The sequence below is a fragment of the Thamnophis sirtalis genome, unplaced genomic scaffold (genome assembly GCF_051295495.1).
Source record: "Thamnophis sirtalis isolate CommonGarterSnake01/CBP01778 unplaced genomic scaffold, rThaSir2_p1.2 scaffold_7, whole genome shotgun sequence".
Taxonomy (NCBI): Eukaryota; Metazoa; Chordata; class Lepidosauria; order Squamata; family Natricidae; genus Thamnophis; species Thamnophis sirtalis.
In genome coordinates, this window is record NW_028261387.1 from 66,771,326 (window position 1) to 66,797,797 (window position 26,472).

Genomic DNA, 26,472 nt, shown 5'->3' on the forward strand with positions numbered 1-26,472 from the left:
TCTACAACTAAGATAGATCTTAGATCACAATATTATTTCCTAATTAATAATCTCATGGTGGAACTAATACAGCCTTACATTTATTAATTCACCTGCAGCTAATAAATGGATTGATCATAATATTATGAACATAATGTGATCATCATCGTATTAGGGGATTTTTATTTTCTTTCCTTCTTACCAGGCTACTCGAAATCAGATGTTCTTGTTCATAAATGCTCTGAAATAGTATTTAGATTAATATGGCATTAAATTTCCCTTTAAAAATCAAGTATGGAGTCTGGACATGCTCTTGCTTTCATGAAAATTTCTGGAGATGTAAGAAATGCTAGTGAGTAGAAGATTTGATATACTAACTGTGATATTTTTTGAACAGAGGTCATTTAACAGTAGTTATTCGTTTTTTGTGTTATTGGATGGATGACTGCAATGTATTATATCTGTGAAGCATGTTCTAAAACTTAAATTACTCCAAAATAAAACCATCAAGTTAACAACTGTGACCAGCTAAATCCTGGCTGGAATCATTTTAGTATTCAGTCACTAAAACTCTCGTTTTAAAAGGCTCATTGAGATTAAAATCTACTATTCCACGTAATAAACCAGTTGAATTTAATGGAATTTTTGAATAAATGTATATCGGAATGTGACTTGAATTGTTTCGTTCTTACTACAATCAGTATTTCAGAGTGTTTAATTAGTCCGTGCAGACAGAGGATTTACTTGTATCTACTGGTGCTTTTCCATTAGAAGAATGAATGCTTATTTATTTGTTTGTTACATTTACTTGTTGCCTATCTCACCATGGGACTACTCTAGGTGCTTACAATAAAAATGAAGGAAAATGAAAATACAAATAGAACAGATGTAAAATAATAGAACAATAAGAAAAACAATGAGAAACACAATGGGAATAAATACATCAATATAATAATCAAAAAGATGGATGGGTGGAGGGCAGAGAGCAAGGGTGGGGGTAGGGGAAGAGAGGTAGAATCTGCTATCAATCTAGCAGCCACTTCCAGTATGGAACTCCTCATTTGGTCCCCAGGCCAACTAGGAGAGCCATGTCTTCAGGCTCTTGTGGAAAGATAGGAGGGTGGGGGCTGATCTTATCTTAGATGGTAAGATGTTTCAAAGGGCAACTGCTGCAGCAGAGAAGGTTCTTCTTCTGGATCCAAAGTAGGCCTCTCTGCTGATACAAGTAGGACAGTCTTGTCCTAGTGGGATGAGGCAGTTCATCAGATAGCCTGACCGCCATAACCAACACCTTGAACTGCACTTCGAAGCAGCCCGTTAGCCAGTGAAATTTGCAGAGAAAAGGTGTAAATAAGGATCATCCTATGGGGCTCAAAGACTGCTCTCATTGTTGCACTTTGCAGCAGATGAACCTTCCAAATGGACTTCAAGGGTAACCCCATGTAGAGTGCACTGCAGTAGTCCAGGTGAGAGATCACCATGGCTTGAGTAACTGAGCACAGAGAGTTATGATCCAGGAAAGGCAGGAACTGGTACACAAACTGGAGCTGTGTCAAAACCCTCCTAGTCACACCTGTCACCTGTTCTTTGAGCAGAAGACATGAGTCCAGAAGAACTCCTAGGTTGCGAATTGGGTCAGAATAGATTAGTGCAACCCCATCCAAAACTAAGGGTGACAAACACTTGAATCCTGAGGCTCCATGCACCCAAACCAAAACCACTCAGCTTTGCCAGGGTTCAGTCTCAGTCTGTTGTCCCTAACTTCCCAACCTATCTCCATATTTCATAAATTGACTGGAGGGAATGGGGAACGAAGAAAAAGATTGTATCGAAGAATAACTGATTTCTTTTCTAATACAATTTATATCTATGTAGTTTCTTTTATGCATTTAAACATTTTTCTGAGAAGAGTCCAGTATGTTTCATTAGATTCTCGAATGCATCCATGGGACAAAAAGATTAAGAATTGCTGCCTTTAAGGACTGCTTTTTACAATTCTGCCCATTAAAAAGATCAACAAACTACTTATAAAAAATACAATGGCCTTTCATATCAAAATTTTCCAATGATTCGGTTAAAAAAAACTTCTAATAAAGTTAGAATCTAACTTTTTGCTAATTATATTTTCAATTTTTATTTTCTATCGTCTTTCAACAAACATTGATAATAGTCGATACATCTTTCAATGCAGAGACCTTTGAAGTGAATCATTATGGTGTGACATACTAAGTCTTCAAAAAGAATAGCGCAATGAGCAGGTCCAGCAATTTCATATACAGTAGATAATGGTGTAACAAAATCTGCAGAATGGCCTTTCAGGTTTGCACACATAAAATTGGAGGTAGTCAGCTTATTAAAAGGTATGACTATATCCATGATTTGCCTAATACCCATTTCCCCAACTTCATTAGAAAATTAAATTTGTAGGAAATCAGTCAATTTGTCTAAACTCTGCCTCAAACCTAATTCCATTTGTACATATAAAATTGGAAATTTATGTTGTACTAAATGAGGAAATTATATACAATATAATACAACTATTGTGTCAGCCAGCATCCAAACTAGCACTTTGGATACAGTGAATATATGTGGATAAGAACGATTTTTGTTATTGGTGTGGTAGATCTTAAATGAACCTTGTAAGTTATTAACCAAGGGAGAGTAAATCTACTAGTCAATGTAAATTAGCAGAAAATGTAAAACTAAAATGTTTACATATTTCTGTTACTCTAATCTCAAAGCACTAACAAGCAAGCATTTACTGTCCCGTATTTGTCCCATCAAAATCCTACATGTATTACTACACATTTAACCCAACTTAATGCCACAATGCTGTTTTTAGTTAGTTAGCTTGACTTGGCCTATCAGCTTTTTTCAGATCAAAAAGAAAGCTGCATATTATTTATCAATGTAAATATCTATTCTAGTCTTGCAGAGGTTGCTGCTGAATTGTTTGCAGAATTGCACAATATTTTTACTTTTGTTTTCTGTTGTTTACTTTAGTTTGTAAACTACTCTGATTTTTAAATATTTTGATGATGGTCATAATAATAATGATATATTTGGGGAAAAATTAAAAAAGAATATTGGATAAGTGTGATCTAATATTGGTGAGTGCATTTTGATTTAAATGTTTATACTTATTATTTTATACAAAGCAAGTATCTCCATTATTAGGTTCAATTATCTTCTCTCATTGTCTGAAATACCAAAGTGAAATCCTAAATAATGAAGATGTTTGAAATACAAACATATATTAATTTTGGATAACTTAAGACTTTCCTTAGCATTTCTTTCTGTGATTGCTTCTGAATCACTCTTTTATCATAAAAAGGAATTTGCCTCTGGAATGAGGCAACATTTATGGCACACATTATTGAGTTTAACAACTAACATAAATGTACAAATTGTTCTTAATTATTTATTCAATCCTTAAATATGTTTATCACAAAACTGTTATTGCTTTGATATTTAAAAATGCTTAAAACAGCCCAAACTGAATACTATGTTCAACTAACAAATAAACTTTGTGTAGGAAACAAAAATGTTAAACCTACTTAATTTGTTCTGCTTGCTGATTATTTTTCTTCTTTCTTGGAGGCTTTTTCTTCTTCGGTTTATTGGCATTTTGATTGTTTTGTTTGTTGTTCACACCAAAATGTCCTGCGGATATATCACTCTGCAGCAAGTTTACCAACAATGGACTTGTCAATGTGACATCTTTATTGACAGGAAAACCTGGATTTTGTGCACAGGAAATCTGATTCCCATTTTGGGTTCCACTAAAAGGGGCATTGAAAGACATCCCATGTCCAGCAAATTGGCTTCCTGGTGCGTTGCTGTTTCCCTGCATCCCTTGCAAGTGTGGAGGTACTATGTTTCCTTGTTGCATAGAAACTTCAGGTAGCATTTGTGTCAAGTTCACATCACTGTTGGATGTAGTGGTGGTATCACCCAGCTGTTGAGACATATGAGGGCCAGGTCCTGTAGGCCTCAAGACTTGTCCCTGAATCCCCATTACCTGAGAAGGATTACTATTTACAGAGCTCTGCTGAGTCATCATCTGCCCTGTGAACTGCACCATATTTCCCTGCAAATTGGGAGTTGGTCCTCTCATCATCTGAGCTGGCCCCGTCATAACATTAGACTGGCTTTGAGCATTGAAGGGCTGTTTATTTCCTTGCATTTGATTGGTCATCATCTGCTCCATCATTGAATTTTGCTGCAGCAGCACCTGGCCTTGAGGTCCCATAATCTGATTATGTGCACCCATCATTTGTTGGCCTTGTTGGGGAATCATTTGTTTGGGTGGAGTCATCTTTTGCTGTGATGGACCAAGATTTTGATTTTGAGAAGCTACCATCATCTGGCCTTGTGGCATGAGTTGAGCTCTAGAAAGTATCATCTGATTTTGAGGATTTAGAGACCCCTGAGGCTGTATGTTAACCATCTGTCCTTGAGATGATATTATTTGTTGATGCATGCCCATTAACTGAGATTGTGGTCCTTGTGGAGGTTGTCCCTGCATGTTGCTTATATTAACTTGTGGCACTCCATTGGCATTTGTCTGTTGACTGTTTACATTCCCATGAAGTCCAATTAAGTTGGTCGGCATCATGTTTGATGGGCCATGCTGAACTTGTAATTGATTCTGGGGAGGACCATTTCCTTGACCACCTTAAAAATCATATTCAAACTGAATTAATACAAATACATAAAAAACAATATCTATTCAATATCATACTGCTAAAGTAGCAAGATCTGAAATATATAGTAGGAGGATTGAAATAAAATATATCTCTAATATTTATTTAATACTAATATTTGTGCTAATAACACAAAATGAAAATAAGCAGCTTTAAAATGCAAGAGATTCGTCAACTGGGGAAAAAGAAAATATGCATATATAAAACCAAATAACAGAATGCAATGAAACAATGAATTCTTTGCATTTATCTCCTTTAACCCAGCCTATGGGAAACCATAGCCGGTCACAAGCCCGGATAAATGGGGAGTGTTGGTTTCCCGTGGCGACGGAACCGTGAAACAAGCTGAGAATCCAATGGCAGGACAACACACGGATAAACAACTCTGTAATCCGTGACGTTCTGCCTTTGGCCTTCACAATGCAACAGTCACTGCCTTGTGGACGTTGACGTTTACGAAGATTAAGTCCAAGTCCAAGTTTATCTCCTTTACTTTATAAGTTGACAGTTATAATTATGTACTACAAAATGTTGTATTGTTTACAACTGTAAATGGCTTTTAGTCACAGACAACCATAGCTAAAACTACATCTTCATTACTGTAGTAGCTGCCACTCTCTAGAAAACAAAGGAGTAATCCCAAAAAAGGTAACAGACCTGTATGCTGCACACTTTGACTTGCTTGCAGTTGGGTTGTGCCACCATTTGCAGATGTTCCTGGTGCTGTAGAAGGCACCTGATTTTGCATGAAATTTTGATTTGGTTGCCCTGTAGTAAAGCCAGTTGGAAGACGTTTGGGCATTCCTGGACAGAAAAAAAAATGTTTAATTGAAGATTTTTATTAATATTAACCAATATATTCTAATACTAAGAGAAGAAACAGAATAAAAAGGCATCTGGAAGGTAAGCTATGAAAAGCAATATCTGTCAAACAAAAATTTAACAAGTAACAATAATTGCTTTTAGTGTTGAAAGAAAAACTAGGTAGCGGGTTCAACATATTAAGATATATAGAAAGAATGTGAATTATCACAATCCGATTAGAAAATATAACACACATTTATATATTATCTGTAAGGCAGAAAAGAGTTTCAAGGAGATGCTGGAAAAAGCAATACATAGTACTACACAACATGTGTAAAGAGGCTGAAGATGAAATCAGATGATGGAAAATAAAGAAATTATTCTAAAAGATCTCTGAACACAGAAGGGGATTCAAATCTCACATGTAAAAGAAATTTCCTACTTACAACAACTTCTAATACTAGAAGATAATTAAACCAGCCCTCTGGTTGGAAGGTGACAGGAACTGATGAAACAATCAGTCTAATTAAATTATGTCAGCATACAGTGTTCAACAGATTGAAAGAATTCAAACTACATTCCAATTCCCAAAAAATGAGGAGACTTAACAATATGTAAATCATCATACAAAATTCCAAATTTCACATGCCAGCAAAATGCCTAAAATAATCAAAAACAGATCAAAGCCTTAAATGGAAAAGGAGATGTCAGATGGTCAAGCTGGCCTTAAAAAAAACCCAGGGAACATCTGATGCTATTACTAATGCACACTGGATAACTGAAAAAGCCAAAGCATATAAAAAAGAAGTCAGTATATGCTTCATTAATTACAGAAAAGCTTTTGTGTCAATCACGTCAAGCTGTGGAATATATACAACAGATGGCTATGAAAAAAAATCTAGCTACGAGGCCTGTAAAGTTGACACCAACTTGATGGCATACAATCAAGAAGTAAGTTAAGGAAGACTAATCCCCCCCCCCAAAAAAATAAGTTACTTTAAAGTAGCAAAGACCCACATTCACAAAACAGATGCTCTTTTCTCTTAAAAAATAAAGGGCTCTAAAAATGCACATAAAATCCATTCTGAAATGCAAATGAGAGACAAATTGGATGCGTGTGTGTGTTTGTGTATTCCATTAATTACACAACAGATTGTTGTTTTATAGGATATTAATTTTATTTTAAGTATTTATTAATTCAATCAATATTAATTTACATGATTAATATAATTTTTGTCCTAGTCCTGCATCTTTTTGGCACATCTTCTGATTAGTATGCATAGTGTGTACAGACAGACATACACACCCTCACACACACCTGTGCAAAAGTTTTAGGCAGTTGTGCAACAATGCTGTAAATTAAGGTTGCTTTCAGAAATAGAAGTATTATAGTTTATTTTTATCAATTAACAAAATGGAAAGTAAATGGACAGAAGTGAAATCCAAATCAAAGCAATATTTGGTATGACCACTTTTCCTTAAAAACAACAACAATTATTCTAGGTACATTTGCAGTTTTTGAAGGAAAAACTTTCTTCAAAATGAAGAAAATGTTCTTTCATTTTGGAGAACTGAAATGTTTGGAGAATGTTCCAAACATTTTGGAGAACTAACCACAGATCTTCTGTGGAGGTAGGCTGCCTCAAATCCTTCTGTCGCTTCATGAAATACCAAATAGACTCAATGTTGAGATCAGGGCTCTATGAAGGCCAAACCATCCCTTCCAGGGATGTTCTTCTTTATGATATAGTTCTTAATGACATTGGCTGTATGTTTGGGCCATTGACTTGCTGCAGAATAAATTTGGAGCCAATCACACACCTTCCTGATGATATGGCATGATAGATAAGAATCTTCCTGTATTTCTCAGCATTGAGGACAATGTTAATCTTGACCAAATCTCTAACTCCATTTGCAGAAATGCAGTCCCAAACTTGCAAGGAACTCCCACCATGCTTCACTGTGGTCTGCAGACACTCATTATTCTACCACTCTTCAGTTCTTTATTGTAAAACCAACTGGGTAAGCCATCTGGCCACTGAGTGCTGGTCTCAAAAGTGAGCAAAACTCAAATTGGCATCAATTCTCTGAACAGCTGATGTCTCCCTTCTCTTCCTTGGCTTCCATTAAACTTCTTTCATCAATGTTCTCCAGTGAGGAGGCATGTTGGAGAGACAGTTCAGACAGGGGCCTTATGGGAAGAAGACTCTACTTGTGATTCAACCAAGGTTTTTTGCCTGCGTTGTGTTACTGCTTCCAGGAAGGAAACTTCAGACAAGCTTTGTACATTTTCTTCATAAGGTTTGGCACCAGGTACTGAAAAGCTTTATTCACAACCCACTTAGGCAGGGATCCTTTTGGGTCTACCTGGGCCAACTAAGTCAAGCAGCAGCTGCTAGATCCAGTTGGTTGCACCAGGTATCCACCTAAACGTCCTTGTGGGGAGGGTATTTCTGGTGCTTGACAAGAGAATTTGAGGATTGCATATAACTTATCCAAGACTCGCCAGGACCTCAAGGTGACCACGTCTCTGTTCTTTAAAGGTTTGGGGCACTTCCAGGAATAGTATCCCACATCACTGTTGTCAGAGAAGCGGGTGATCTCATAGGTTTCTGTAACATTCAAGTCCCACTTCTTCCTGTATTTGGTGTCATGGGGGACATCAAATACAGTCTCAGCTGATACACCTGGCATGTTCACATAGCCCTTAATGCGGTGCATAATGAAGTCTCCCTGGGGAGGCAGCTGCCCCCAAACGGCAATGCCATCCCAGTTGTGGCAGCTCAGCTGGCACAGCTCCGTCTCACACTCTGCCTGGAAGGTTTGGAAGGCAGCTTCATTGGGAAGCCTGACAGGCTCCATGTGGATGTCCCGTCTCAAAAGCTGCAGCTGTAGAAGCTCAGGTGCACCCAGGTGGGTGGGCAGACAGTAGGTGGTGCATATGCCCAAGCTTCCCTGGCCACCCAGAACGACTGCGAGGCTCCCAACCTGGCCAGGGTGAAAGGCTACTTTCCAGGTCTTCGGTGAACAAATTTCCCCTTGCTACAGGCAAATATTTCAAATTTTGACTCATCAGTGCAGAGCACCTGCTGCTATTTTTCTGCATGCCAGTTCCTATGTTTTCATGCATAGTTGAGTTGCTTAACCTTGTTTCCACATCACATGGTTTTTTGACTGCAATTCTTCCATGAAGACCACTTCTGGCCAAACTTCTCTGGACAGTAGTTAGGGGTACCTGGATCACACTGAGTTCTGCCATCTCTGTGCTGATGGCACTGTAGGATATCTTCTGATGTCAAAGAGAAGTAAGCATGATGTGTCTTTAACCTGCTGCATTAAGTTTCTTTGGCTGAGTACTGCACCTATGGTCCTCAACATTGCTTGTTTCTTTATGCTATTTCAAAAGAGCTTGAAAAGCACATCTTGAAACTCCGGTCTACTTTGAAGTCTTTGCCTAGGAGAGACCTTGCTGCTGCAATATAACTACCTTGTGTCTGAGCCATGTGCTGTTTTGCCATGGTTTATGAGCTGCGATATGAAACTGTCTTCCACAACTTCATCTTAGTAGCAGAGTTTGGTTGTTCCTAACCCAGTTTTAAGCTTCCTACACAGCCGTTTCTGTTTCAGTTATTGAACCTATATATTGCAACCTATGTATGAAATTCATGATCATTAGCACCTGCTTGATATAATTGGTTAATCATACTACCTGCCTCTAATCGTACAAAATCCCTGAGTTTGTGCAAGTGTAAGAATTGATGCTGTTTTGAAAGCAAAGAGTGGTTACACCAAATATTAATTTGATTAGGATTTCTTTTCATTTATCTTCCATTTTGTTAATTGATAAACTATTAACATTTCTATTTCTGAAAGCATTCTTAATTTTTGCACACTAGCCTAACACTGGATAGGTGGGATTGTATCCCACACATGCACATTAGTTGACAGAGAGAAAAATGTCCAGGACTGCTTTAACCTGGAGTTGGCAACTCTGGAAATTAGACATTACATAATATTCAGGGGTTTCTTTACAGAATTCATATAATGACTCTAGGTGGTTCACAACACGCGATAAAACCATGTTTAAAAACAAAAGTACCCTTATGTTTAGCACCAGACTAAACATCTGCGCAGTTCAACCACAATTTACGAAATTTTCCTTTGAGGTAAAGATCATTTTAAATCCATCATCTATCTGTTGTGGAGATGCAATACAACTTCCACAGGTATACCTCTGGTATTTTATTCATATATATAATGCCTTATGATAGAAGTAAATTCAAATGAAGTTACAACGTATCAATTTACTATAAAAATAAACAAGCATTTTTCCTAAATAGAACAACTTACCACCAAGTCCAGGATGCAAACCCTGTGGACCCTGGTTTTGCTGCTGCATCACCATGAAATTAGAAGGTACATTTCCCTGCTGTACCATAGGGTTACGACCAGGAGAATTTACAGACTGTTGGAATCCCTGGGGGAGAGTATTAGCTTGGGGGAGCCTTGGTCCCATCTGCTGCTGTGCTTGATTAACTGTTGGTGAAGAGGCAGGAGAACCCTGCTGAAAAGATGATGGAGAGGATGCAGGAGACTTGCTGGACAGGTGGGACTGTTGTAGTGGAGTAGGAACCCGTGAGGGTCCTCCCTGAAGACTCTTCATTTGAGGAGCAGTAAATTGGGCAGAGTTGCTCATCTGAGAAAAGTTTGTATGTGCTTGAGAAGCTTGTTGGCTTCCAAAGGGATATGGGGGTGGAGGGTGAGAGGGTGTTTGTACTGTTGCTAATGAGGGTCTGGTTTGGATTTGCTGCTGCATTTGCCCAGGCAAAGGGGTCTTTTTCCAAGCCTGGTTAACTGTCAATGCACTCATTGTTCCTTGGGATGGAGGAAGTTGAGATGTTCCAGAGGGTACTTGGTTCCAACCAGGAGGAGGAACTGGAACTTGAGCTAGGGTTGTAAATGAAGGTCGAATGCCCTGTTGTTGTTGTTGCTGCTGCTGCTGCTGCTGTTGAGGAGGGGGAGGGCGTGGATGCAGTTGTTGCTGTGGCTGAATCTGCTGCTGAACTTGCATCTGCTGAAAGTTACCTGGATTTATTTGCCTATTAACAGGAACGGATTGTACAGAATGGAGCTGAGGCACCATAGATCCAGACGGATGATTCTGCTGCTGGATAGTGAGGCTTGATAAAAGTGGATTAGCTGTATCTACAGGGGAAAAGAAAGAAAATGTGTTGGTACCTAGTTCCATAAAAGTAGCAACAGAAGAAATGTATATGATTACTCAGAGGAACAAGCATATTCAATCTTCTTCTATATAAATTGCCTCTACAGAAGCATTCTTCAGTAATTTTTCGCTGAAATTTTAGGGGGTCAGAGGTTAGCAATGATATAAAATGTATACAAATATTTGAAAATTCAAAAGCAGATGCTCACTCTACTCATAAAAATAGATAGCAGCTTTAGGAAATATCTTCTTCAACCTGGTTTCTTTCAAATTTTGGACCCATAATTTCTAGCTGTGTAAATTTAGGGATGACACAGATGTACAACACTGCATTTGGGAAGAACATAAATACAGCTCTGCTTAAACCAAGATCAATTTTAGTCCAAATTTTGTTTCTCTCGATAGCCAATTAGATACTCTGGGGTGTTTCCAAATAGCTGGGACATATTTCTTTTACTTTTACCTCATTGCGACTAATAGTTGAAGACATATCACTCTCAACACAGAAGTTAATACTGAATCTAAAAATTAATGATCTTCATAGACATATCTTCTATTAATCTATCCTAAGAATGCCATAGTAGAAATCTTTCTTTTGTCCATTCCAATCAATTCATTCTTTAAACTCTGATCAATGTTTTAACATGGGAAGAAATGTTTATTTTCTCCATGCATACATGATTTTACATCTCTGATGTTCCACCCCTTTTTTTGCAGAGAATGTTTGTGAGCCTTCTTATCACGGATTTGCCACTGCTGTACTTTTTTTTAACTTAGTGAATGATCAGTTTAGAGTGCAACCTGGTTTCAGAATGGAATTTTGCTCAGGAAATGAGCTTTTCTTCCACCCAGCCTACTAAAACATCTACCGTGGCATTTCTGAGTATCATGTAATAGCCTGAATAGCATGAGGTTATTGTAATGGGATAACACAATTGGAAAAATTCGTTGGAGCTCTATTGCTCAAGCAAAATTGCTTTTCTGTACATGCAAAATAGTTCTAAATTAATACAAACAGGAAAATGATTAAACACACATTTTTTTCCCATGGAGATATTAACCAACATGGAAAACAGTGGCATTTAGAATTTGCAGGGGTTAATTAATTACCTGACTGAGCTGCTGGATGAGTTGTTCTAGACTGCAGTTCTGTGCTAGCTGTATTTGTCATCACAGAAGATGTTACAGTCCCACTCTGTTGCATCATCACAGATCCAGGATTATTTATTCGAATTAAACCTAGAAATGTGAGCACATTTTTTATTGTATATCATATTAAAATATCAAATTATAAACATCTTAAAACTCAGCACTCAAATGTTTAGATACTGAAGTATCGTTTAGAGTCATTTCTTATTGGATCTAAATATGGGTGTCCAACCTTGCCTGGGCCACACAAGTGAAGAGGAATTGATTTGGCCCACATATAAAATATATAATATAGTTAATATATATAAATCACATCATAGTAAAGTTAATCTTGTTTGGTTGTATTACTGGCTGCCCAAGACCACATGCAATCCATGGGTTGGACATATCTGATTTAAGTAAAAAAAATAGAAAAAGAACAATCAAACAGTTCCACAATTATATGTATTTGTTAGACCATACACCCAGAAATACTGTATCTCACAAACATAAATACCACTTTCTACCATTAATGTATGATGTTCCTATTTTTAGTATATTTCAACTTAAGTGATGAATATCAACAAAGAAAGAAAAAGCCCATATGTCTTTCATTTACAATGTAGTAAATGCATTTTCACCAGCAATAATATCTTCACCTATGTCATGATCTATGAATATTCTTTATTTATTACAAACAGAATTACAAAATACATTATCAACAATATGTGCTTCTGTTCCTAAAAATTACTAGTGATCCATGTTTCCTAATGTAATTTAAGACCTATAGGATTTAACATTTCAAGAACATCTCTCTGTCTCTTATATTTTTTTTTTATGAAGGGATCTTTTCCTGTATTTCTTTTATAGAAGCTAAAATCCAGATTTTTTTATTCCTTTCTTATATTTTTTCTGTAATCAAGCTATGCTTTATTTTTACTGCATGAAATAAACTTGCATCAGTTTATTTATATCAAATGTCTACTTTACAATTCACATCCAATCTGACTTACTCAAATCCATGTGACCCCGATTCCAATTTGAATTTGAAAGAGAATATCAAGCAGAAATAGTCTGGAGTTGTAAAATAAGTTTTGGTATTTGAAAATTTCCTGGATTATCTAAATTTTAAAAACTGAACTTGCCTTGACTTCCTGGCATAGGAAATCCTGTCTCCATCCGTACTGTGTTGCCTTGTCCAACAGGCCCATTAATCCTTAAATCTTGACTCTTGTTTTGAGTTAATGCTAAATTGATGGCACCTTCACCTAGGAGCAATAGTCAGAGAATATAAATGTGGCTTTCATGTGGCAGGAAGTTAAAAAAGCAGCTTTTTTTAGAAGTTCAAAAGTCTTATAGGTTAAACGAATATGAATATGAAACAAGTAGCTTGATTTCTTGCAATTCACCTCCCCCCCCCAAAATAAAGCCCATTGGAGAAATAAACTTTGGGTCTGTAATTCCATGTTTTGTGCAGATATTCTGCTGCATAGGCAAACTTTCTAGAGATGCTTCTCCATTCAACTAATTGAAGAGAAAACATCATTTTTCCTTTCTTTCAGTAATGAATGGGTCTGCCCAATAATTCATTTATCATTCAAGCAGAGCAAATTGTAGACAGAGAGTCTTCCAGCAGCTGGTTCACAACCATAGAGCACACTCCCAGAGCAGCTACTGCCGGAAGACTCGCCAGCCGATCTCCAGAGTTTGGAAGCCGGAGAAGAAGCCATGCTGGAATGACAGTGGCAGTGGTGCCCTGGCCCTGCACGGAGAACTGGGCTAGGGCATGGTGAGGCTGGGAGCCGCACGGGGAGCAGAACAAGCACTCATGCACCCCCCCATCTCCAGCCGTGCAGAGTGCCATTCCCTGACCTAGGGGTATTCCGAAGGTGCCAAGCCATGGGAGCCAGGGGGGTGGAGAACAGGCACTCACATGGCTTGGTGCCTTTGCCGGGTGGCTGGTCGTGAGCGTGGTCACCTCATGGCTGTTGTGCTGTACTGCTGCAACAGCGCAACACAGCCATCCACCCCTGAGGCTGTACCCGGCTCTTCGGGAGCCCACTCGCAAGAGAGCAGACGCCTGGTAACTCCAAAACAATAAGCCCTCCCCCGATAATAAGGCCCAAGCCATATTTTGGAGGTCAAAAGAAACATGGTAATCAAATGATGATTGAGGTGGGAAAGGATATATAGGATAAGGAGTGAAAGCTGCCATAGAAAGCAAGATTATTACAGCATTACATTTCCTATTACTGTTCTCAGGACCTATTAAGTGATTTATCCCAAAAATGACATGTAGCTACCCTGTCCTGTTTCACAGCTAGCATTGACATTAATTATGCTAACAAAGATATGGGGATGAACTTGAAGAGAGTAGCTCATCCCCAAATATTATTTAGTCCTATTGTTTTAATTAAATTATTAAAAAGCTAATCAAAATGCATTAAGAATAAAATTAGCTGCATTACTTTAAATGGTTCAAACCCAGCCACTAGGTAGCCACAATGAATTACCTTCAATTTGAACAGACAGAATTCCCAAGTCACGAAGTTGTTGGTTGTTATTCTGAGCTAGAATTCGTAGTCTCTCAGCTGCTTCACGAGGAATATTAAAAGTAACACGCACACTGTTCCAGGGCTCCACTTTCTTCAATTTTAACTTGGTAGATTCTTGTTACAGAATAAAAAAGAAAATAAATTAGAGGATTTGCAGCCCAACATACATGAGATTAGGAGTTAGAAAGCTTTAATTCATTGTTACCAAAGCAAATATTTTTTTTCTAAAAACAATTAGCAAGACGTTGAGAAACTCTTAGCAACTCCACGCTTGTTTATAAAAGAAACCATTCAACTAAATCAGACGTGGTATTCAGCAGGTTCTGACCAGTTCTGGAGAACCGGTAGCAGAAATTTTGATTAGTTCGGAGAACCGGTAAATATCACCTCTGACTGGCCCCACCCCCATCTATTCTCTGCCTTCTGAGTCCCAGCTGTTTGGGAGGAAATGGGGATTTTGCAGGAACCTTCCCCTAGAGCGGGGAAGGAATGGAGATTTTACAGTATCCTTCCGTCACGCCCAAGTCATGCCATTCCCACCAAGCCATGCCCACAGAACCGGTAGTAAAAAAAAATTGAATTCCACCACTGAATTAAACATACAATTACTGTAGTTAATTCTCCAACTAAGGCCAGCTGTTATCTTCATAAGAACCTACCCATATCATGAGAAAGAAAAAAGTATGTAGAACCAGTCACAATAACTTGCTCTATTTGAAGCACGGAAATTATGGAAGCTTGACTCCATGATTTGGATTTAATTGGCATAAGATATTTATCCCAGTATTACATTTAATTAGCAGCTTGCTTGTGATATATATCACATATATTTACTACATTTAACTTCTAAAAAGAAGATCTGGTATCAACAAAGATGTACATTTATGTAAAATTATAATTTCATTTTATAAATAATTTTTGAATGTGCCACACAGTGTTTTCTCCAAAACAAGAATTAATAGCTTGAGTTTTCTTTCTGAAATGCATCTCTTAGGAAGCAGAAATACTGACTGCTTAACATGGTCGTTAGTCTAAAGATCCTACATATAGATGGATTTTGTGTGAACTTCAAATATAACATATATTGTTTGTTTCAAGTAAAAGTGCAATTAAAAATGAAGCAGCTACAAGAACTTATTTCATCTGACAGAGGATGAAATAAGAGAAATCAATTAATGAAGCATTATGTGTTTTCAGGTCTAAAAAAGAAAAAATCTCAAAAATAACCGACGCCACCCATAGCAAATAAAATGTGTACTTGCTTATCACAGCATAAACACACAGGCTAGTAAACACACAGTATATTTTTAATGGATAATAGTAGCTACTATATAGTATTGTTTTACCAAAAAATATTGCAGTGAAGTCTAATTTTCTAGACCAATTTGAACTTTAAATATGCATATTGTTTTTACATATAAAAAGCCAATATAAAAATTGAAATTTTAACGAAGTACCCATGAATAAAAGGCCAGAAACATTATCCAAAATGACTCCCAATTTCTGCTTGAAGTCATCGTCATCTATATTGCCCTTAAAAGCTACAAAGATTGTAGAATCCTCAGAAGGGCTGTTAGATTTGATATCATCTTCTTTCTGTACACAATCAAGATCCACTTTCAATTCTTCCATGACTGAGGAGCACGATAAACTGTAATTATCTTTTAAATTGGGTATGTCACCCCAAACCATGGTAATATAATATCATGCGCTGAAAATTTATCAGGTACTAAGGAGAATCTATGAAAAAAAGAAATATATTATTCAACATATATAGAAATGTATGTTATTTTGGTTAATATTTGGTTTTTGCATGTTTAACTATAAGGAATTATTTTATTCATGTTATTTATCTATAAATATTGGAATTAAAAAGTTCTCCAAATTTGCTGATGCTGAATTTGCAAAAGTAGCTGTATCCAATCATTATGTAGCATATAAACCACTGAGTACATAGAAAAAGGATCTTGAGAAATGTTTTAAATTTCAGTGCATAACATCAGTTTTTTGATTGCAAAAAACCCCACCTCTGTAATATTGAAGCTAAGTATTTTTATTAATCACAGAGATGAATATTATTCATAATAATACTAAACATATTAATTAGAAAAAAATAGCCTACCAGGAGATCTTGCGTCTGAAGTTTGATGACAACTTAAAGAGGTCCATAACATTTGAGCCATAGCCGCATATAGGTTGCTGATTTGCTAAACATACTATGGTAATCCAATCTTCTTTGTTCTTTACCCGGGGCAAACCTATAAATGCATCCCATTAAAATTATCTTCTGAATTCTGAATCAATGTATTTCCCAGTAAATAACACATGCATATTTTAAAAAATATTTCATTGTTAAACCAAATATAGAATTAAATACATGTTTCTAGATGGAGCATACGTGTCAGTTCCTAAATTATATTTGAATTTTAAGATTTAATTGATATCCTATATGTAGACAATTCCTTGAATCTCCAAATTCAGAGAAAATTCTCTTGGTAGGGATGGCATTCCAGGAGGAAAATATTATTAAACCAGCAAAGATTTCTTGATTAAAAATCAAAACCTGAGAATTGTTGAATGGGTAACAGAAGAGAATACACATAGCTCAGGGTTGAGCTATGAGGTCCTAAGTGCTCTCTGAGCTTGGTTGTTTGCTTGCAGATAGCTGTTTCCAACTAACATCATCAGTGCATTGTTGAATTTGAATGGCTTCAGGCAAAGGAATTTTAATGATTGACACTGGATTTTATAAAGTTGACAATATCAGCATCACTAATTATCCCAGCAATTTAGGATAGGATTAAGTAATCTATGATTTTTTAGATATTATTTCCAGCATCCATCACAGCTTGCCTTACTACTGAAGGGGACTGGATTGTAATTTAACAAAGTCAGGAAGACACAGGATCCCCACTTGTAACTTACATGAATAAAGCAGCGGTTATTCCTATTCTTTGAAAGGTGTTTTTTTTTTTTAAAAAAAAAAACCTTTTCAAATAATTTTGGTGCATGCTTTTATGAGCTCTATTTTCATTAAAGATTTAGTAGAAACAAAAGGGTGTTTTTTTTAAAAAAAGTTAAACATAATCATTTCCTGATAATAAAAGCTACATTTTCCAATTTCCATTCAAAGAAGATGATCTAAACCCATTATACATATTTTTTATAAGTAGATTACACACTATAACTTTTGGGGTGGCAGAATAAATGTATAGTCCTAGGGTTATATTTCAGGATGATTTAGAGTTTGACAAGGGTTTCTATCTTTACATTGCTTAATAATAATAATAATAAAAATTTCTTCCCAAAACATATTAGACATTTGTATGCATGTTATATAAAATAATAAGAGTTCTCTAATATGATAGGATGGTAAAATCTATTTCAGTCCGAGGTTTGGGACCAAGCTTTATTAATTTTAAAAACTTCCCTTTTACATGAAGCTTTAATTAATGCATTTTAAGTTTTATAAACTTAAAGCTCTGTTCTATTGTGTAAGAAAAATCCTACATTTCATCACTTTTTTAGGCCAATGACAGTTCAGGTCTCCCACCTTGACCTTAATAATGACTACTTTAAAATGTAATCTTATCTAAAGTGCTCAGGATCAAGTTTCACTCACATTTATGGTACTTATTCTAGGTGAGCTAGGTATACACAAATTTCATTTCTAAATTGTAATTTCCAAAACACTAGGAGTTTAAGTCCCAATGAAATTAATGAATGCACTGTACAAAGTTAAGCAGTCCAAATATTATATATTAACATGTCAGCTTCTTGAATAATTGCAATAACTTCATTAATGAAGAATATTGGTATATAAGACAATAAAATCTCACATTGTAAAAATATCAATGGTTTGCTAATTGTTTAATATTATTAAATTTTAATATTTGTTAAATTGTTGCTTTTTAAAAACTCTTGTAACCTTCTAGGTTAAGTTTGGGATATGGAAAGCCATATAAATTTTTTAAATAAAATAAACAAATTTTCTTTACATGAGGTTAGATACCTGTTAGTCATAAATCCACAATCATCTTAAATTGAGTAGCCATCACATTATCCACAAAACCACTCAGCATAGTTTAGAGCTGGATTAGATTCTGGATGAGATCTTGTTATTCTTCTTGTATAAGAACAGACCTTTATTACCAAAAAAAGGAAACAATTAATTTTCCATAAACCTTTTTTTTAAAAAAATGAAAGCCAATGTAAGCCAAATGATTTCTAGGCTGCTGTTATAGTTACAGGTAGTCCTTGACTTATAACAGCAATTTAGACTAGAATTTCCATTGTTAAGCAATGCGGGGGTAAAGCAGTCCTAAGTGTTGTCATGACTGAATCCCACGATTGTTAGGTGAGGCAAATTGCTAGTCCCAGGCCTGTAGGAAAGTAAGTGGCTGCTGCCGGGTGGGACAGGGAATCAGAGGATTCCAAGAGTACAAGGGAGGGACAGCATGTGCAAGAGAAGGTGCATGAGAGGCATGGAATGAAGGTATGAGGAAGGTGTGTAAGGGTGCACAGTGTGAGGGCAGAAAGGCTGGGGGAGAGAGTGGATAGGAGTGATTTACACTAGTGAGTTGTGATCTTCTCTGCCAAGTTCCCCATTGAGATTTGGTGAAATTGGCAAGGAAGGTTACAAATGGTGCAAAGCACAGAGACAACAGATGGGTGCTGGGATTCTAGGACTGGTTGTGATCACCATGAGTTCAGCACCATCGTAACTTGGAATGGTCACTGATTCAATGGTTGTAGGTCAAGGACTATTAGTATTGTTGACTGACTAGAGAATTGTAGAAAACTTGTGAAATATGAATTCATGTTCCAAGCCATTTCCTTTCTATTATTTCTGACAAATAATACTAACAAATAAATGCCTAAAGCTTTTTAAAGGCAAACCCTAATTAGGTAAAACAATAGAAAAGGAGAAAGTATTTAAATCTTTCTGTAACTTCAAATTCCCTTACCTTAATATAAGGCATCAAACCAATGTCCTGACATAATACAAAGTACCACGTATTTTAAGAAGAGAATAATGAGATAATCCCCTCCCCTTCAAAGAATGAATGATAAACAGCATTCAGAAGCCTGCAAATTACTGCTATTACTAATGCATCCACAAGCTATACGTCTTAGTACATACTTGGTAACAAAGCAAAAATGATTCTATGCTATTAGCAATGCTGATTTGCTGAACATGTAATAGATTTTAATATTATTGGAACAAAGACCTCCAACATAGATACTATACCAACATAATGGTCACTAGAAAAGGGAATTGAATAAAAAGACTCTGAGATAAATGAAATACCTAGTGGTTCACCTACTCTTTTTATTTAGAATGATTTTCAAAACTTCATATATATATTTGTAAAATAATATTGATCAATATGTGTTACAATATTATGCTTTCAAACAAAAGTTTCTCTTGGAGTGTAACTTTTTATAACTTTTCATGAGTTATAAAATGTTGTCATCTAAGCGAGTATTATACCTTCTGGGTGCCACTAGCTCCAAGAGCAGAAATAAAAATACCAGAAGCACTTTTAAATTGGAGATGGAAACCAAACACCACCAACTCAAAAATGCCCACCAAGATTTACAACCACAGGTTGCGCTTTAACTCACTCCATCCAACTCCCCTCATCTTGGTCCTTTTAGTCACCTGTACTCTATCTCCCTTACCGCCCTGTCTTCTGCTGCCCTGCCTTTCTAAGTGGTTCACAGGTGCTAGGCACACAGCAAGCACTAGTGCATTACTTTTGTTGAGTATTCCCTCTTGTGTTCTTGCTTACTCTCTTGAAATCCCTTCCTCTTCAATGTATGTAAATACAAATATTCCCTTCTTGCTAATTATCTCAGCATTGGGTGAGCATTCCAAATGGCAGGGGAGTGTGAATAAGGGTGATAAGATTTGCCTTTTTACCCCAGCTTTCTTTTGAGTTGAGTTCCAGAAACCTTCCCCACCATTTAGGCTCACACGGCTGTTTGGAGTTGTGTTCTTCTGACACTTTAAAACCAAGGAAAGTTGAACTAAAATCATTAGCACAATTATGTTCATATGATTTTCACTTAGCAACTGCTTTGCATAATGACTGAGTTGCCAATCTCAATTGCAATCGCAAAATGAGGACCACCTGTAATATAAAGAGACTGTGGAAATCAAAAAGCTAATATTAGAGCCTCCACGCAAACGGACATCCAACCTCCACCTAAATGCTTCGACTGGAAGAAATATCTACCACTACCTGAGGCAATCTGTTTCATTATTGAACATTTTTAATGGATAGGACGTTCTTCCTGTTTAGTTGAAATCTGCTTCCCTGTAAGTTTAAGCTTACTCTTTTTTGTTCTTTTACTAAACAATACTGAATAAGTTTATCCGCTAACGTTAATCCTTCAGATACCCGAAGAAAACTATCATGATTCCCTACAATTTCTCTATTTCAAGCTATAATGCTAAACAAAGTAACATATTTTTTGGAGTATAAGACGCATCAGAGTATAAGACACACCAAGGTTTTGAAGAGGCAAATTTTTTAAAAAAATTTTTTTTTGCACTCTGCAAACCTCCCAAAAACGGCCCGTTTTTCGTGAAAATGGACCCATATTTTTTTTTTTCAAAGAAGGAGCATGAATAGCCTTTAGGAGGCTTGTAAAGTGCTCCTGGGGTGGGGTTGGGCCAAAAAGGAGCAACTAATGCCCCATTTTTCATGAAAACAGGCCCATTTTTTTGTCAAAAAAGGGCATGGATAGCCTTTAGGAAGCTCATAGAATGCTCCTGGGGGTTGGGGGAAGAAAAATTGAACCTCCAGGAGCTCTCTGAAAGCCTCCTAAAAGCTATGCACGGCCATTTTGGTGAAGGGGCGGGGTTTCGGGAGGCGAAAAATGCTGTATTCAGTGTATAAGATGCACCCAGATTTTCAGCCTCTTTTTTGAGGGAAAGAGGTGCATCTTATACTCCAAAAATAAATATTTCAGAGTTTTTTAATGCCAAATCCACAAATAAACAAAATTGTGCATGACTAACAATTAGCTAACTATCATGAAAATCCCCTCAACGTTTCAAATGATCCAGAATCCGGTGGCTGGGCATGCTTCATAAGTTGCACTGGTTCGGTTTTATTTCTGGGTACAATTCAAGGTGCTGACCATTATCTATAAAACCCTACATGGCATACAGCTCAGCTACCTGAGGGACTGCTTCTCTTCCCTAGTATTGCTTTTTTTTTTCTTCTTTTACTGCTCCATTGTTTTTATTATTTCCTAGTTTTATGATTTGTTAAATATCAAGTACCAGATATTATAGGAATGAAAATTTGAAAGTAGCTGTAGTCTGCAAAATTGTACCCTTCTGAGAGATATGAGAAAATGGGGGCTGCTTCCAAAAGGTCCTGATTTTTAAGGACTTCTGTCTGAAACCGCCTTTCAAAATGGCACCTGGCATGCTTAGTTATTCTAATATCTTGCTCTAACCTATTAAGAAGCAGAATGAATGATTAATTATTAATTCATTCGCTCTTATGCTTATTTTAAATTCTATATCTTGATATAGCAAATTCTTGTTCTGTACTCCGCATTAAAATTCCTGTCTCACAGGATACAGGTTAACTGGTTTCTTCAATCAGCATTTCCCACATGTTGAAATGGGAAACAGATAAAACTATATCACATGCACTAAAATAAACATACAATTAAAAAAAATAAAACCTAAAACTCTGAAGATGATGATCAAGAAATGCACAAATATTGAGCCACAAATGAAAAAAAAAAAAAGATAAATCCTCTGGAACCTCAGCAGCAAAGATTATGCAAAAAAGGGGAGAAACAAACAATGCCAAGGGGCAAATTATATCTGGAAAACTGGAGATATGTTTATACTTTTTAAAACACAGCAATACATGTGTATAAAAATTCATGTAAATCATGGCATTGTAACATAGTTTCCATTTGTACTTTCTCTTCCTGCAATTGTTTTACTTTCACTGTTTACTTCTTTTATTTTCTTCCACATCCATTTTCTCCCAAGATCAGTTCTTGAAAAAGATAGTTGCAAATGGCAACCCCAGAGAAAATGAAACCGTAAATATTAAAAGAGGCAGAGAAAATGCAATTATTTTGATAGAATTAGTTTGTTAGTGAAGAGAGCTAAACAATTATCTCTGATGTATTGGTATTATTTATAAATAAATAAATGTGATGAAATGAAGATGAAACTGAAGTGAGGGAATGTATCTTAGAGAGTTATGTAGGAATCATAATATATTAAAGAAACTAAAATAATTGCTAAAAATGGTAGCACCAAAGAAAGAAAGGGTCACACATGTACCGTATTTTCACGACCAAAAGCCGCACCGGATTAAAAGCCGCAGTATCAATTAACGTTAATTTTTCAAACTTTTTCCACATATAAAGCGCACCGGGTTATAAGCCGCACGTTTCCCGACGCTTCTGGACATCTGTTGCAGTCGCGAGGAGGAGCGGAGAACAGCGCGAAGGTTCTTGGCACTCCAGGAAGCTACGAAAGCAGTTGGGAGAGGCGCACGGCTTGGTTTCTCCTCCCTGGACGTCACAGCAGCAGCCCCAAACTCACCGATCTCAGTGTTTTTCGCATCGGGGTGTGCTGCAAGAGCATGCCCCGATGCGAAAAACACAGAGTTCGGTGCGCTTGGGGCTGCTGCTGCGACGCGACGTCCAGGGAGGAGAAACCAAGCCGTGCGCCTCCCCCAGCTGCTTTTGTAGCTTCCTGGAGCGCCAAGAACCTTCGCGCTGTTCTCCGCTCCTCACGACTGCAATAGATGTCCAGAAGCGGCTTTTGGGGCTAATGGGGATTCGATTTCCAGCTCGATAGCCCCTGCCGCTTCTGGACATCTATTGCAGTCGTGAGGAGCGGAGAACAGCGCGAAGGTTCTTGGCGCTCCAGGAAGCCCCGAAAGCAGCTGGGAGATCTTTTTCCACATATAAAGCGCACCGGGTTATAAGCCGCACTGCCGGTTTTGGATCAAATTTTAGGATTTTCAGTGCGGCTTATAGTCGTGAAAATACGGTATATAAATGTGACATGCTTATATATTTGCTATGTGACTTGTTTAATCTGTGTGAAGATCACATCTCTGCTTGATTAGAAGAATGCCCTTAAAATCTCTTTATGTGAAGGGCAGGTAGCAAGATTGAATGAAAAATTAAGTGGAGTTTAGTTTATTAAAAATTCCCATGAGGACGTTGGTAAAAACCTGATAGAAAAGATACACGAGGTCTATATGAGCAAAAATTTAGAATGTGACTTTATATTAAGGCAGAAGGTGTCCAGACAAGAATTTTGGTTTCATCGAACCACTGAAAATTATTTATTGAATTTGTATACTGCCAGTGTTGAAGCAACTCACTGTATTACATAGACAACAAAAGGTACCAAAAAACAATAAAGCACAAAATAAAAACAGTGAAAGTAGTAAATAATTATCATAAGTGCCAAATAGTGAATCATATCAATATGACATCATTTTTTTAAAACCCCAAGAAAAAGTTCTGTCTTAATAGTTATGCTGTAAGGATCGATGACAACTGGACCACTTGGGGAAAATTATTCCTTAAAGTGGTAACCCCCAGAGAAAAACACTTCACAATTTGTTTCTCTTTTATATGGGGAGCAACAAATGTACTCAATTGGAAATAATAAATGCAATGGTCTGTTTGTCCCTGGAGGAACAGACCATGGAAACTAACTCATGAGGGCCCTTTAAATGTCAAAAATAGCACTCTGAATTGTACCCAGAAACCTGTTGAGAAGAAGACAAAGATTGCAATATGGGTGTTATGTGACTTTTATCTGCCAAGCATGAATAGTTGCATACTGTGGTAACTATAATTTCCACGTACCTTAGTCTTCAAAGGCATACCCATATAAAGCACATTGTAGAGACTTAAACTGAGATAAGGGCATGAGTTACCATAGCTTGGGCCTTCAACTCTACATAGGATCACAATTAGTTGTTGAATGTGATAAGAGACATGTACAATGGAAATAAAACATTGTTTTGCTTGTTTTTTTTTAAATGATAAAAAAATTTGTTTGGAAAATTTTTGAAGAAAATATGTTAGTTGGAAAGAGTACTATTCTAATCTAGCCTTTTCAATTTGGAAAAAAAATCAGGAGTTTGACATTACCTTTTCCAGCTAATACATTTTCTTAAAAGGCATAACAGTTCATTTCATCAAATGCATAAAGTTAAACCAGACATTCAGGAGATAACTACCACTCAGTGAGATCAATAGACAAACCAGTAGTGCCGGATCAATTCCCAGGAAGAATACATTAAAAACCAGATCACAGAAACAGAGCACCACTGGTTGCCACAAAGAGCTCAAATCGCTCAAGATATTAATAAGCTACAGCCCATAACAGAAATGGCACTGTAGTTTTTCAGGTTCATATCTGGCTACAAACAACCACGCAACTTGAAGTATATTCTCCACAAGCAACAAGAAAGAACAGAAAATGATAGCAGCCTGGGAATCAAACCCTGCAACAAAAACTGATGACTACTTTGCCTCCACATCTACAAAACAGCACTATCACAGGGTCCAACAAGTACTCACAAGATTGGAGGAAGAGGGTGTAAAGGCACCCCTAATCTGCCAACAATGCCCTTCTGGGTTCTATAAAAAAAACAAGTGGAATAAACTTCTTGCAAAATGATTAATGAATACAAATTGACATCAGGACTCAAAACAAATTAATATCAGAACACTTCAACCTGTCAAGATACATCACAGACTTAAAATTGACTATTTTGGAAAAGCAGGACTTTAATACCAACTTTGAGTAAGAAATTGTTGAACTCACATTCATAAGCCTAAACAAACACAATGGGTTTTTAATACATTACAATTGTTGTTTGATAGGCATTTGCAATCTGTCTCAGAAGACAGGTGCTACCAGACTTAGATTTTTTGCCACCATAGACTAGCAGGCTTAACGTGTATAGACTAGCACACAGACTAACTATTCTATTCTACTGGTGGGCTTTCTTCTATACTGTATGATCTTCTGATTATGGGTAATTGTGCAAAGCTAGGCAGCCTTTGGATGTATGAAGAGAAATGAACAAAAAATTCTTGAGATAGCAGCCAACTCAAGGAAGTCTGGAGTAAGGGGGGGAAATGAAGATAATACATAAATGAGGGAGGGCAGGCGAAAAAAAAGAACGGAAGAATTGCGGACTCTTGTTTATGTAAAAAGTTAAGGTTGGAGAAGGTAATTTTATTCTCGCGTACTAGATATTTCGGAAGAAATTCTAGAATGATATAGGAGTCAAGGTTTATTAAATCTGCTTTTCTTGCCCTTTTACTCAAGCAGCTGCTAAGTAAAGAGCCCTCCATCAAGTGAAATTTCTATAAGCATGAAACTTTTAGATCATACCTCTAATTTTTGAGATGAAAAAAGCATGCATTGACTGAACTACCTTTAAAAATATAAAATCTATTATTCAAAACATTCTCACCATAATTAGGTGAAACAAAAGTTCTCTAATAGATGGAATTCTGAGGGAAACTAGTCAATATTTAGATTATATATAGTGATTTATACAAAAACTCTGTAGAGGGCAACACATTTATTGATACTATTTCTTTTTCAGTGAGCTTAGATACTCAAACATACGATTGTGCAAAACATTTGAACAAGGTGAACAAAGCGTTCTCTTTTTAGCATTCAATTATCTCATCCTTTGCAAGACTTGCAGTATTATTTCAAAAGTTGTTCCAAGTTGTGTTCATGAACAAACAACAGTTCTGCTGGGATCTCTTTGCATGCATGTGGTCTCAGCCAGATACAGTCTTCAAAGAGATATGTTTAATGTTTTGTAGAAAAGTGTTTCATTTACACCAAGAAGCTTTGGAAAACATTTCTTTTGAATGCTTTCAAGGACATTTTAAATCACTCTATCGGCTCAAATTATTTAATGGATTGTATTCGCACCTTCCTCTTCAGCAGCAATTACACTTGGCGTTATTATTTAACATATTATTTAGATTTAATATAGCTCCCACTCCAGTTCAAAACAATCTCTCTTAT

At 36.7% G+C, this 26,472-nt stretch overlaps 1 protein-coding gene and 1 pseudogene across 1 annotated transcript in view; both read right to left on the bottom strand.

The window, feature by feature from the left end:
• The window catches only part of NCOA6 (nuclear receptor coactivator 6), a 44,548-nt gene that overhangs the window by 15,982 nt on the left and 2,094 nt on the right, over positions 1 to 26,472 (bottom strand). Inside the window, exons 2-10 of the mRNA XM_014053158.2 lie at positions 18,409 to 18,539; positions 16,519 to 16,654; positions 15,854 to 16,136; positions 14,355 to 14,510; positions 12,987 to 13,109; positions 11,824 to 11,952; positions 9,840 to 10,694; positions 5,343 to 5,489; positions 3,537 to 4,656 (exon numbers count right to left, since the gene is read on the bottom strand). Of these exons, the coding sequence (XP_013908633.2) occupies positions 3,537 to 4,656; positions 5,343 to 5,489; positions 9,840 to 10,694; positions 11,824 to 11,952; positions 12,987 to 13,109; positions 14,355 to 14,510; positions 15,854 to 16,088 (2,765 nt within the window). The 5' untranslated portion in view covers positions 16,089 to 16,136; positions 16,519 to 16,654; positions 18,409 to 18,539. The remainder of the gene's footprint in view (positions 1 to 3,536; positions 4,657 to 5,342; positions 5,490 to 9,839; positions 10,695 to 11,823; positions 11,953 to 12,986; positions 13,110 to 14,354; positions 14,511 to 15,853; positions 16,137 to 16,518; positions 16,655 to 18,408; positions 18,540 to 26,472) is intronic.
• Positions 6,586 to 8,464, bottom strand: LOC106538612 (START domain-containing protein 10 pseudogene; annotated as a pseudogene).